Source organism: Cebus imitator, unplaced genomic scaffold (genome assembly GCF_001604975.1).
Source record: "Cebus imitator isolate Cc_AM_T3 unplaced genomic scaffold, Cebus_imitator-1.0 Scaffold612, whole genome shotgun sequence".
Classification (NCBI taxonomy): domain Eukaryota; kingdom Metazoa; phylum Chordata; class Mammalia; order Primates; family Cebidae; genus Cebus; species Cebus imitator.
Genome location: NW_016107927.1, coordinates 538,095 through 553,237, shown reverse-complemented (window position 1 = coordinate 553,237; position 15,143 = coordinate 538,095). Strand labels below are relative to the sequence as shown.

General features: G+C 39.0%; 1 protein-coding gene across 1 annotated transcript in view; it reads left to right on the top strand.

The window, feature by feature from the left end:
* The window catches only part of BMPR1A (bone morphogenetic protein receptor type 1A), a 175,239-nt gene that overhangs the window by 151,189 nt on the left and 8,907 nt on the right, over window positions 1-15,143 (top strand). The window contains exons 8-10 of the mRNA XM_037734391.1: window positions 8,691-8,835; window positions 13,709-13,972; window positions 14,249-14,267. Coding sequence (XP_037590319.1) covers window positions 8,691-8,835; window positions 13,709-13,972; window positions 14,249-14,267 — 428 coding nt within the window. The remainder of the gene's footprint in view (window positions 1-8,690; window positions 8,836-13,708; window positions 13,973-14,248; window positions 14,268-15,143) is intronic.

Here is a 15,143-nt window from a genome sequence, read left to right as displayed (position 1 = left end):
AAAGAACACCTGAAGTGATTGCGGAAACAGTGTTTGGTGCTCATACAAGGCTGGGAGTAAGGTCTGTTCCCACCAGTTGTGACAGTTGAAAACCTCATAATTCATAGGCTTTGATTGAAAGACTCGGGAGGATTTTGCCTCATTGGTGGGGAATAATTAGCCCTAGACTAAGCATGGCTCTGGTCTCACCTTAAAACCAAGCTCCAAAGGGATCATGTCATTTCCAAGTCACTGTATCGTAGAACAAAATTCAACAGTATTTCTAGGGATATAAAAATATCTGGCACCGAGCAAGGTAGAATTTACAATATCTGCCATCCAAAAAAATGAATACTAAGTATGCAAAGAAGTAGGAAAATATGGCCCATAATGAGGAAAGAAATGAAACAACCAAAACCACTGATCCAGAACTGATACAGACTTTAGAATTAGCAGACAATGACATTAAAATAATTTTTATAACTATACTCAACAAAAGTTAAATCAAGACATGAAAGATTTTGTAAAAGACCAAAATGAAACTTTTGGAAATGAAATCTATAATATCCGAGATGAAAAATATACTAGATCAAATTAGTGACAGACACTGTAGAAGAAAAGATGAGTGAACATGAAGACATAGCAATGAGTAGAGAATCAGTGAGTTGTGGGACAACTTCAGATGGCCTGCTAGAGATATAATTGGAATTCCCAGAAGAGGGATGAAAAACATACAAAATAATGATCAAATTTTTTCAATTTATTAATTATTATTTTGAGGCAGGGTCTTGCTCTGTCACCCAGGCTGGAGTGCAGTGGCACAATCTCAGCTCACTGCATTTTCCACCTCCTGGGTTCAAGCGATTCTCATGCCTCAGCCTCTCAAGTAGCTGGGATAACAGGAATGTACCACCAAGCCTGGCTAATTTTTGTCTTTTTAGTAGAGGAGTTTCACCATCTTGGCCACGCTGGTCTCAGACTCCTGGCCTCAAGTGATTCACCTGCCTCAGCTTCCCAAAGGACTGGGATTACAGGCAAGAGCCACCATACCCACCTTTTTCAAATTTAATGAAAACCATAAACCCATATATCTGAAAGCTGAAATAAAAAACCCATATAGCTAAAAGCTCAGTAAACCCTGAGTACAAAAAACATGAAGAAAACTGCATTAAAAGCACATGACTGTATTGCTCAAAACCAGTAATAAGGAGAAAATATTAAATGCAGCAAGAAGGAAAAAAGGCAGATAATCTATTACAGAGGCACAAAGTTAAGGATGACAGCAGACCTTTTGTTGGAAACAGTGCAGTCAAGAAGATAATGAACCAGCATCTTTAAAGTACCCAAAGAGGCGAGGTGGTGGCTCATGCCTGTAATCCCAGCGCTTTGGGAGGCCAGGGCAGGTGGATCATGAGATCAGGAGTTTGAGACCAGCCTGGCCAACATGGTGAAACCCCGTCTCTACTAAATACACAAAAAATTGGTGAGGTGTGCTGGCACATGCCTGTAATCCCAGCTACTCAGAAGGCTGAGGCAGGAGAATTGCTTGAACCTGGGAGGCAGAGGTTGCAGTGAGCTGAGATTGCACCATTGCGCTCCAGCCTTAGGTGAGAGGGCGAGACTCTGTCTCCAAAAATAAATAAAGTACCTAAAGAAAAATGTCACAGACCTTGAATTATATACTCAGAGAAAATATTCTTCAAAAATGAAGGTAATGTGAAGACTTCCGGTCATATAGAAAGCTTGAAAGAACTCCAAACCCTCAGACCTACACAACAAGAAATGTGAAGGGAAGTTCTTCGGGTGGAAAGACAGGCCAGGTGGAGATAAGAATCCACATTAAAGAAATGAAGAACTGGAAATGGAGATCCAAGTGACCCTGACACAGACTAACAATATCTTTTAAGATGAACAGAAAAGACCACTCATCTTAGACTCAGGCCATGCACACTCAAGTGAGTGACCTATAACACTTCACAGAACACACAATCAGATGTCAGGAACTGATCATTTAGGCTTTTTTATACACATTATGTAGAACTTTGTGACTGCTCTGTTTATTTAGCTTTTGAACTTCATGTGCTAGTTTACGTGAAGATTCATTATTGATCAGATACACAAAATCTGTAATTTGGGATATTCACTCATATTTAGCTGAACTTTAACAAGTCACAAGTTGTTCTCCGCAGCAAACCGTAAAAGGGTAAGATTAAAGTTAAAGAGAGATCTGTCCATCAACATACTAAGGTTTGTCTGTTTTGTGTGCCTCGTTAATATTTTATTTTCCTTTTTCCTGATGTGGTCGTTTTCCTCCAGATTGGATACATCTGCAATTCTCCAGTCTCATTTACATTCATGACAACATGACCCATGACCCTCAAAACCGATACTTTCTCTAAAACCTTCTCTGTAACCATGGCCTGCCTCCACTGTGGATGAAGCATCATTCTGTACCATATACCAGTTCCTGGTTGTTTCCTCTGGCATCCCCTTTTGTAGCTCCTTTAATCCTTAAAACTGCTTAGATCCTATGATCCATCCCCATAACACTTACTACTTTTGTCTTGCATTTTTTTACTTTGGCAAGTATTCATTTACTTATTCATGTGTATTTGCCAGAAGTCTGCTTTCCCATTCAACAGGAATCTCAATGGTAGCAGAGATTACGTAACCATTAATATTGATAATCAACTGGCTGGCTGTTTAAATTACCACTTTCCTATTGAATTATAAAGAGTGCCCATGGTGAATCTTATGTGTCCCTCATGCTTGGCACACAGTGGATACTTAGTCTTGATGTTTGCCAGCCACTCTTGGCCCAGAATTTCTGCTTGGGAGATAGTTTCACAGATGAATTTGTCAAATAAAAAGCCTGCTTCTGGCTTTATAATGGGCCCATTACCCTCATTGTCCTTAGGGGACTCCTGGTCCTACAGTAGTTAAATATTAAAAATTGAATGACTTTTTAAAAAGGAGCTACCAATTAGTTTTTAAAGTGATTAAAAATAAGAAAAAAATGCCCTATATATACATGTATTTTTGTCACTTTCTGCACTCTCCATGTATTCTAAGTTTTAGATCCAAATTTCCATTTGATACTATATTCCTTCTGCCTGAAGAATTTCTTTAATTTAACCTCTTGGAGTGCAGGTCTGATGGCCATAATTCCTCTCAGCTTTTGTCTGCAGTCTTTTGCCTTCATTTTCCAGAGGTATTTTCACTGGCTGTAGAATTCTGGGTGGGCTCGAGCTTGTTTCCCTTAAAACTGTCACTTACTGTCTTCCGCTTGTATACCTTCTGACATAAATTTTATCTTTGATGTAATATTTGTTGTAATATTTTTCATGGCATCCTTTAATGTTTTCTTCATTATCTTTTTTTATCTTTGACTTTAAGCAACTCGACTATAATACATTTAGAAGTGTGTGTGTTTCTTTTTTGGCATTTATTCTGCTTCATATTTCACTGAGCTTAGTGAATCTATGGTTTGATAGCTTTCATTATTATTGCAAAATTATCTACTCTCTTTTTAAACATTTTGTCTGTCCTTTTACCTGTCTCTGTTTTTGAGACTCCAATTATACATATTTTAGATTATTTGGTGTTGTGCCGCAGCTCTTTAATTCTTCTGTTTTTCTCTTTCTTTCTCTTTGTATTTTACTTTTGGTAACATCTATTTACCTATTTTCAAATGCACAGATTTTTTTTCTTCACCTTTGTCCATCTAGGCTGTGTACTGTTGAGCCCATCAAAATAATTCTTCATCTTTGATAGCATGTTTTACCTTTTTCACATTCCTGTCTCATTTCATTCCTCTGCTGAGACTCTCCATCTGTGTATTCCTGTTAACCACCTTCACCAGATGCCTTTCCCTTTTAATCACAGTTCTCTGACAGGCCCTCCTGGTGGCAACAGCACAAGTGCTATCTGAGACTAGTCCACTTGATTGCCTGCCCTCTTGGCAGTGAGTGATTTTTCCTTGCTTTTTAGTGGGTCTTGTAACTTTATTTGGATATTGTACATCATGATAAGAATAGCAGAGATTGTCACAGTGAGATATCAGCCTCACCTCATTTAATATGGCTGTTATCAAAAAGAAATGTTGGGGAGGGTATGGAGAAAGGGGAACCCAAACTAGCACACTGCTGGTGGAAATGTAAATTGGCATAGCTACTATGGAGAACAGTGTAGAGGTCCCTCAAAAAACTAAAATTAGAACTACCATGTGGTCTCGCAATCCTACTATTTGGTATATATGCAAAAGGAAATCAGTATATTGAAGGCCTCTCCACACCCCTGTGTTGAAGCACTATTCACAGTGGCCAAGATGTGGAATCAGATAAAGAAAATGTGGTCTATACAGTGGAATATTAGCCAGAAAAATAATGAAATCCTGTTATTTTCAGCAACATGAACGGAACTGGAATTCATTATGTTAAGTGAAATAAACCAGTCATAGAAAGACAAATAGTACATTTTCTCAATCATAGGTAGGATCTAAAAAGGTTGATCTCATAGAGGTAGTAAGTACAATAATAGATAACAGAGGCTAGAAAGTTTAGAGGAAGAGGGTATGAAGACAGGTTGATTATGGGGCACAAAAATATAATTACTAATAGATAAAAGGAATAAATTCTAGTATTTGGTAGTACAGTAGGGAAATAATAGTAATTTATTGTATATTTCAAAGTTGCTCATCTTTAAGAGAAGAATTGCAATATTCCCAACACAAAGACACTGCCTGGGCAACATGGCAAAACCCCATCTCTACAAAAAATAAAAAATGAGCCGGGCTTGGTGGTACACATCTGTGGTCCCAGCTGCTCCACATCTGGGGAGGCTGAGGTGGGAGGATTGAGCCCAGGAAGCAGAGGCTGCAGTGAGCCCAGATCACGCTACTGAACTGCAGCCTGAGTGACAGAGCAAGGCCCTGTCTCCTCCTCCCCACCAAAAGATAAATATTGGAGGCGATGGCTATCCCAGTTACTCTAATTTGTGCGTTTTAAATTGTATACATGCATCGAGGTATCACATGTACCCCCAAAATATGTACAACTATTATACATCAGTTTTAAAAAGAAAAACAGACATTGAGATAAATATATACTCCTGAAATGGGCTCACCTCCTCTTAGGCTGTTGATAGGCAGAAGGTGTTCAGTCTAGTCAGGAGTCGATTTGGGTTGGGGTTTTGTTCAGTGTTTGGGTCTGGGCCTTCAATGCCTCACAAGTTTCAGATTCCTTCAGTGATGGGCTGCTGTTCATTTGCTTGGAGTGAGGGTTTGAGTGCAGAAGGAAGGGTTTTTCTCTGAATTCCTGCTTCCCCCCTAGCTTTCAGCTCTTACCACATGGTTGCATCTCTGTGGGAGTCACAGTTCATGTTCCCGCAGAGGTCATCTGCTGTTGCGTGTTATTCACATTAGAGGACAGGTGGAAAGTGAGGGGGTGTGCCTGTTGTCCTTAGATAGGTTCTGTGTTGCTGGAACTTAAGGATGCAGCTTCCTCAGGGCTCCTGCACCTCCTCCTGCAGAGGTAGCTGACCTCTATGTGGTCCTGCTGTAGGATCCTATGCCCACAAGGAGAGAAAAAGTTGTCATCATCTCCTCTTTCTCAGCGTCAGAGGATCTTAACCTGGTGAGGGAACAGGGAGCATTTCTTCCACATTCCCAAGAGGCAGAGGGACTTTGCTGCTGCTTCTCCCTCCAGAGTAATGGATCTTTGCCTGTGCTCTAGGAAGCGGGGAAGAGGGTGTGCAGGAAAGAAAACAATAGTCATGTTATATACAGCGAGGGCCACATGTGGATAGAGTTTATATAGTCATAACAATGCAAGCACTGAATGTTGAGCTAAACAAATAATGTCACTCTGTCAGGAGGATGTGAAGATGGAGGTATTTCTGTTTTGGGAAGCCTCAACGTGTTAAATGAACACTTAAATTGTCATATTCATTTAGTGTAAGGTCAATAAAGTGTATAAATATTCAGTGTAAGGTCAGTAGTTAAAGCCTAAGACTGAAAAACTTAAAATGTCAAATGTAAGGATGCTATTTAGAAATAATGAGGGCCAGGTGTGCTGGCTCACTCCTGTAATCCCAGCGATTTGGGAGGCTGAGGTGGGTGGATCACTTGAGACCAGGAGGTTGAGACCAGCATGGCCAACTAGCGGAACCCCAACGCTACTAAAAATACAAAAATTAGCCTAGTATGGTGGCATATGCCTGTAGTTGGGGTTCCCAAGAATTGCTCATACCCGGGAGGCGGAGGTTGCAGTGAGCTGAGATCACACCACTGCACTTCAGCCTAGGCGGCAGAGCAAGGCTCCATCTCGGGGAAAAAAAAAAAAAAAAAAGGAATGAGGTAAATATTAAATAAGCTTCAAAAAGTCATAATTTTTTATTCTAAGAAGTGGAAAATGGATGGGAGGAGGAGACAAAGGGACTGCTTTTTTGTTGCCAAGCCACGGAGAACTGTATGACATTCAAAGATAGTTGAGTAAAGATGTTGATAAAATTAAATATTCAATTCCATAAATATAAAATTTGATAAAGTTTAAAACTGAGTTCTAAAAGTTTATAACACAAGGGTAGGGATAAAGGTGTAGGGAAAGTAGGCACTCTCATAAGTTGGTGAAGGGATTCCAACTGGTGCAGCCTTTAAGGAGATCAGCAGGGTACTGCATCAAAGTTCCAAATTCAGTAGTTCCTACTGCAGAGGTGGTAGAAAATTGTATGTCACACTTGCATACAATAAGACTAGAAACAGTCTAAATATTACTAGTAGGTGGCTGAGTGCAGTGGCTCATGCCTATAATCCCAGCACATTGGGAGGCCAAAATGGGTGGATCACCTGAGATCAGGAGTTCAAGACCAGCCTGGCCAACATGGCGAAACCCCATCTCTACCAAAAAAAAAAACAAAAATTAGCAGGGCGTGGTGGCAGGCACCTGTAATCCCAGCTACTCAAGTGGCTGAGGCAGGGAGAATTGCTTGAACCCGGGAGGTGGAGGTTGCAGTGAGCCATGATTGTGCCATTGCACTGCAGCATGGGCAATAGAGTGAGACTCCTCTAAGTAAGTAAGTAAAGTAAGTAAGTAAGTAAGTAAAGAAAGTAAGTAAGTAAATAAATAAATAACCAGTAGGTAAATGCCTAGCAGCCATGCAGTGGAATATTACCTAGCCATTAAAGAAAAGGGTGATACTTTATGTACTTCTGTGAAATGATATCCCAGGTAAGAAGCAAGGTGCAGAATGACATTGGTGTTCTAAAGAAAATTACCAGAGAAACTGGAAGTACTTCTGTTTCTAAGGAAATAGGGAAGTAGTTCACTTCTAAGGAAGTAAACTTGATAGCTTAGGGATAGAGCTGGGAGGAAGATTTTTTTTGCCATGTACTCTTTCGTGCCTTTTGAATTTTAAACCATTTGAGTCAGTTACCCATATAAAGTTTTAAAATAAAATTATAAAAATGGGTTAAACACATTGGGTTAATTACATGGAAAATACTTTCTTAATTTCCATTATATATTATAAATTCTGAATGGATCATATGACTAAATGAGAGAATCAATATGTTAAAACCAGGCCAGGCACGGTGGATCACACCTGTAATCTTATAATCCCAGCACTTTGGGAGGCTGAGGCAGGAGGATTGCTTTGAGCCCTGGCTGGTCTTATCTCGAACTCCTGTGCTAGAATCAACTCCTGTGCTAGAATCAACTCCTGATCCCAGGAGAAAAGAGAAAAGATTAATTTGTCTACACTAAAATTTAAAAACTGACATAAAAATGTCTTAGAATGCTGTGACAATCACAGACTGAGAAGATTGTTGAAACACATTGTCAAGATTTGGTGTACAGATTAACTTCTACAAATCAGTGAGGAGAAGAGTTCAGGGGACACTTCAGTTGAATCATGTGCAATAAACATAGGTTGGTCAGTCACAGTGTCTCATGGCTATAATCTCAGCACTTTGGGAGGCCAACATGGCAGATCACTTGAGTTTAGTAATTCGAGACCATGCTGGGCAACATAGGGAAATCCCATCTCTATTAAAAATGCAAAAAAAAAAAAAAAAAAAAAAAAATTAGCTGGGCATGGTGGTACACACTTGTAGTCCCAGCTAGTCAGGAGGCTGAGGTGGGAGGATCGCTTGAGCCTGGGAGGCAGAGGTTGCAGTGAGCTGAGATCGTCCCACTGCACTCCAGCCTGGGCAATACAGCTAGATTCTGTCTCGAAAAACATATGTTTGTTAAAAATATTAACAGGCAGTTCACAGAAAAAAACTGAACTGTGGAAAAAAAGTTCAATTTCGCTCGTAACCAGAGGAAAGCAAATTAAAAGAACGCATTTCATATCTGTCAAGTTGGCAAAAGTGTGAAAATAGGACTTCAAGGTTTGGGTTGGAATGTAGAGAAACTTACATTGTGATTTTTTGAAGTTGTATATTTTTTATAGCTAGGATGACACTTCGTATCTGATTTTGATAGTTTTTTTATGTACAACGTAGACATCTTTCCATTTTAACATGATACATAGAACTCCAAACTCCATTTTTAGATGTATTTAACAGTATATATTATCCACTGATAAGGCTAATTTGCGTAGGATTCTGTCTGAAGGAAGGGTAACAGTGTAGAGAACCTCAAGGTTTTTCTTACCTTAGGGTTTTATAGTTTTCGATTTTTAATATAGATTGTTTTCTGCTTTTTTAAAAGACATTATTGCAAGAGCATCTCAAGCAGACGTCGTTACAATCGTGATTTGGAACAGGATGAAGCATTTATTCCAGTTGGAGAATCACTAAAAGACCTTATTGATCAGTCACAAAGTTCTGGTAGTGGGTCTGGACTACCTTTATTGGTAAGTTGAAAGTTCATGTAAATATGAATGGTGTGTTGATTTAAAATGTGTCCTCACGATGCTAGACAGCATAATTATTGCAGATCAGGGAACAATAATGGACACATTTTTTTCTCCTGATTTAGAAAGAGGCGTGCACTATTGCAAGGTGAAATTAGTTAAAAATAAGAAATACAAACCAAGAAAAAGTAGAATAGGCAAGTAAGATAGAGCTATAAACAAGGTTAGGAACCAAGTCCCATAGAGAGGGCAGGAAAAGTTAGATCATGAAGTTCTGTATGAAGGGCAAGAGTTAGCTCACAAGATTTGCTCTAAGCATTTATTTTACCAGCCAATTTAAAGAGGAATCAGGAATAAGATTCCTTGCATCTATAAGGTTATACTGATTGACTGAGGGAACTGTAACTATTTCAGATTCTGAAATCAAAAAGAAACTTCTTCAACCGATATTCTTGGAGAGGATACTTCTTTCAGTATAATACTACCAAAACATAATCAATGTATTTTACCAAGATACAGTTCAGTTAAAAATAAAAAAAACTATTACCAAAACATAGTTCAATAAAAATAATTTTAAAGGGATTGCAAATAAATTCCAACAGAGTTAGACTGATTCTTGGTATCAGGGGAAAAAATAATCCCAGCAGGTTCATTTGTATATGGAAATACTCAGATTTGTGGGTTGTGGGAACTCTTGTTTGAGAGGATCTGTATTATGAACACTAGATATCCAGATAGGTTTTAGTTTTTAATGGTATTAGTTGAAAGAAACTGTCTCTTATTATTTCGTTTTATTTTGTTTTGTTTTTATTTTATTGAGACAGTCTTGTTATGTCACCCAGGCTGGAGTGCCGTGGCTCAGTCTTGGCTCACTGCAACCACTGCTTCCCAGATTCAAGCGATTCTCATCTCAGCCTCCAAAGTAGCTGGGATTACCGGATGCACCACCACACCTGGCTAGTGTGTGTGTGTGTGTGTGTGTGTGTGTGTGTGTGTGGAAGCGACCCTCCCACCTTGACTCCTAAAGTGCTACGATTAGACATGTGAGCCACTGAACCCAACCTGATCCTAATTTTATAATTTATCTTATTAAATAACTCAAATTGAGTTGGAAAGCTGAAAGTAAAACTGCCTTCATATGCAGACATGATTGTTCATGTAGAAAATCCCAAGAATGTTACGATAAAATTACTACAGCCAGTAATTGAGTTTATCAGGTTTCAGAATACAGAATCATTATGTAAATATCATTGAATTTATATGCACTAGCAACAATTAAGAAATTTAAAAAACAGTATCATTTAAAATAGCATCAAAAACCATGAGATATTTAGAATAAGCCTAACAAAGTTTATGCAACATCTGCACACTGAAAATTATAAAACATTGCTAGAAATTAATAAAGCCCTAAATAAATGGAGCTGTTTATAAATCTGAGGACTTAGTATTAAGATTTCAGTTCTTCTCAAATTGGTTGTAATTTCATTTGAATCCAAATTAAAATCAGAGCCAACTTTTATATAAAGTAATGTTTATTCTAACACTTACATGGAAATGCAAAGGACTAGAAGAGCCAAAACAATTTTTAAGTAGAAGAACAAAGGAATCACTACCTGATTGCTGAACTTACTGTAAAGCTCAATAACGATCACAGTTTGGTACTAACTTAAGGATAGATCAATGGAACAGATTATAGAGTTTAGAAAGGGACATGCACTTAAATGGTTAATTGATTTTTTTTCTTTTTAAACAAAGATACCCAAGTAATTCAATTGGAAAAAGGCATTTAACAAATGGTGCAGGAAAAATCAGGAATCCATTTATCAAAAAGTTAATCTCAGCCCTTACCTCCTCACTCTATATGCAAAATTAATTTGAAATGCAGCATTTCAAGAAAGTGTAAAACCTCTAAAAGAAAATGCCTGAAAAAAATTATTGCCACTTTGGTTTGGGCAGACTTCTCAGTACATAGAAAGCATGAATCATTTTTTGTTAATAATAAATCAGGCTTTATCAAAATTTAAAACTGCTATTTAGAAGACACTGTTAAAAAAATGAGAAGACAAATCAGATTGGCAAAACAGATCTGATAACAGGGTTTTTGTGCAAAATATATAAAGATCTTTTACAACTCCAATATGACACTCCCAATTAAAAAAAAATGGACAAAATATTTGAACAGACCCTTCCCCTAAGAAGATACAAGAATGGCAAACAAGCACGTCCAAAGATGCTCAGCATCAGCAGATATGCAAATTAAGCATAGTGAGATGCCACTACACATCTAGTATGGCTAAGACTGACAATTTTAAGTGCTGACAAAGATGTAGATCAACTAGAAATCTCATACATTGCTGACTGGAATGCAAAATGGTATGGCCATTTTGAAAAACAGTTTGACAATTGTCTGGAAAGTTAAGGGCATATTCTATTTACAATGAAGCAATCCTCTGCTAATTATTTACCCAAGAGATATGAAAACTTATCCCACCAGAGGCCTGAATGTGAATGTTCTTAGCAGTTTTATTTATAATAGACATAAACTGGAAACAACCCCAAAGCTCACAAATTGATAAATGAATAAACAGATGCTGGTACATTCATACAGCAAAATACTACTCGTCAGTAAAAAGGAACAACTCCTAACACATGCAGCAGCAGCAGTGGGTGTATTTCAAAAGAATTTTATGCTACATGAAAGAAGCCAGACACAAAAGTGATTCTCCTGCCTTAGCCTCACGAGTGGCTGGGATTACAGGCATGTACCACCACGCCTGGCTTATTTTTGTAATTTTTTAGTAGAGACGGGGTTTTGCCATGTTGGCCAGGCTGGTTTCAAACTCCTGACTTCAGATGATCCACCCACCTTGGCCTCTCAATGTGCTGGGATTACAGGTGTGAGCTACCGAACCTGGCCAAAAAGTGAGAATTTTTTTTACATGATTAAAATGTTCTGTATTTTATTTGTGGTATTGGTGATTATATGATATAGATTTGTTGCACTAAGGCTTGTACTTTTCTCAAAAAATGTACATTTTATGTAAATTATACCTAATAATCTTGACTTAAAAAAAAAACTTACAGACCAAGGCAGGTGGATCACTTGAGGTCAGGAGTTTGAGACCAGCCTGGTCAACATGGTGAAATCCCATCTCTACTAAAAATACAAAAATTAGCCAGCCTTGGTGGCACATGCCTGTAATCCCAGCTGTTCCAGAGGCTGAGGCAGGAAATCACTTGAACCTGGGAGGCAGAGGTTACAGTGAGCTGAGATTATGCCTCTGCACTTCAGCCTGGGCAACAGAGTGAGACTGTTTCTCAAAAAAAAAAACACAAAACAGAACTTACAAAAGGATTCTATAATAAATGATACATGAAGTCTGTTTAGGTTTGCACAAAATCTAGTCCATTTTAGAAGCATTTCCAACTTGGAATGTAGTGATCTTTTTAATTTAGAATGATCACTAATGCTTCTGAAAATGAAAGATAACAGTCCATGTACATCTTGTAGTTAACAAATATTAAAGTACTTCTGATATTGTCCAAATAAATACCTATATCCTGTGAGCAGGGGATGGAATTCAAGAAAATACATATGTAAATAAGAACAAAGTTATGATCGTGTTAAGTGCAGCAACTGAGAGGTTATGTGTGCTTTGAAGGTGTTTAAGTGAGAAAATAGCACTCTAACTAGGAACTGGACATTCAAAAAGACACAGAGACAGGAATATGCTTGAGTGAATTCTGAAACTTGAGATAAGTCAAACAAGAGGTTTATGGGTAGGTGGTCACAGGAAATAATGGGGCCAGGCCAGATCATGTAGAGTCTTATAGATGGAATTTTTAAGATCTTTTTTTTTTAAAATAAAGACAGGGTTTCATCATGTTGGTCAGGCTGGTCTTGAACTCCCGACCTCAGGTGATCCACCCACCTTGGCCTCCAAAGTGCTTGGATTACAGGCGTGAGCCACTATGCCCGGCCGAATTTTTAAGATCTTTAACTGTCATTTGGACTTTGCTGCATAACAAACTACCCCAAACTTAGTGCCTTGAAGCAGCAAACATTATTTCTCATGAGTCTGTGAGTCTGCAGGGCAGTTCATTTGTTGGACTTGCTTAGCTAGAGCTAGGTGGTACAGTTTACACGCATGGCCGGCAGTTCACGCTGCCATTATTCGTTGGTCACAGGGTTCCCAAAGCAGCAGGAAAGGGCAAGCCCCAGTGCACAAACATTTGTCAGGTCTTTTCTTGCATCACGTTTGCTATTCAATTATCCAAAGCAAGTCATGTGGCCTAAGCCCTGAGTCTGTGGGCCAAGACTACCCATGGCTGTGTGCAGTGGGAGGGGAATTACTATCACCATTTTTGCAACAGCCAGCCACATTGAATAACCTGTTTATAATTTCACAGTACATTGTTTCATGCTTTAAAGTACATTATGGCCAGGCACAGTGGCTCATGCCTGTAATCCCAGCACTTTAGGAGGCCGAGGCGGGCAGATCACCTGAGGTCAGGAGTTCAAGACCAGCCTGGCCAACATGGCAAAACCCCATCTCTACTAAAAATACAAAAAAAAATTAGCCGGGCGTGGTCGTGGGTACCTGTAATCCCAGCTACTTGGGAGGCTGAGGCAGAAGAATTACTTGAACCCAGAAGGCGGAGGTTGCAGTGAGCCAAGATTGTGCCACTACACTCCAGCCTGGGCGATAGAGTGAGAGACCCCATCTCAAAAAAAAAAAAAAAAGTACCTTATAAGTTTTTAATTGGAGTTGGTTGGGTACACCATGCTTTTTGATGAGGTGAACTACCTCTTTGCCAGTCTTAAAGGGTTTCGTTCATCAAGAGCTCAAACATTTTACTTTTTTCTATAAAGGTTCAGCGAACTATTGCCAAACAGATTCAGATGGTCCGGCAAGTTGGTAAAGGCCGATATGGAGAAGTATGGATGGGTAAATGGCGTGGCGAAAAAGTGGCTGTCAAAGTATTTTTTACCACTGAAGAAGCCAGCTGGTTTCGAGAAACAGAAATCTACCAAACTGTGCTAATGCGCCATGAAAACATACTTGGTAGGTACACACTGATTCAGTCAATTTCATGTTTGACAAGGCTAGTGGGATGTAGGTGGAAGCCTCCATATGTGCTTTGAAAACATGTGTGAGCTCAGCTGATATGCATTTGGCTAAAGGAAGCCCAGTAGAATGCACGATTAAAATACAACACGGTCCGGAATGCCAACCAAGCACTTTCTTTACTAACTAGCTGAAGAAACAGTAGTGAGTTTCAAATGGAAAATAATACTAGTTTATTGGACTTACTCCCATGGTAATGAAAACCCAGTTTTTTATAGATAGTTTAAGCAGTGATCTAGGGTAACATTAACATATATGCCTTTTGCCTTTCATAACCTCAACAGCCCAACATGCTGCTTCATTGTATGTTCTGTGTTTAATGTGTGTTCCCCCCAATCTCCATATTTACACAATAGCAAAGTAATGTAGGTATGAGCTGATCGGTCAGATGCATAAACCTATCTGGCTATCCTGAGTTTTCTTTTCCCTTCATCTCCTGTTTTCCTACCTTTAATTTGGAGAGTGCATAGCACATTGCCAAGCAGACAATTGTATTAGTTTCTTAGAGCTGCTGTATCAATTAACCACAAACTGGGTGGTTTCAACCACCAAAACTCACAGTTTTCGAGAATAGAAGTTTAAAACCAAGGTGTTGGCAGAGCCATTCTGTCTCTGAAGACTCTAGGGTGGAACCTTCCTTGCCTCTTCTGGCTACCAGTGGTTGCCAGGAATTTTTGGTGTTCCTTGGCTGGTTATAGACAATACTCTAGTCTCCATTTCTGTCATCAGGTGGCCTCCCCTGGGTGCCTGGGTTTATATTTCCACCTCACAACATCACCAGCCACTGAATTTGGGCTCATCCTAATTCTGTATGGGTCATCTTAACTTGATTACATTTGCAAAGACCCTCTTTCCAAATAAGGTCACATTTATAGGTAACATGGATTTTAGACATGAATTTTGTTGAGGAGCACTGTTCAGCTCACCTCAGGGCATAGCACTAACTGACCTTTTTCTGGAGGGAAGAGGGTAGGAGAGAAAGGAAAAGAGAGCAGGACCGTGGACCTGGCAGTCAATGAGCCAGACTGAAAAGGCAGCTGTGATGAGTCACTGATGGGCAATTGGGAGTTGGCTTAATTAGGAGCTAACTCTTGGTTGAACATTCTTATTAAGTTTATTAAAGTGTCCACTTTTTGCTTTGAAATTGAGAGCCTTTTCCACTAGAGAATCATGTAGATT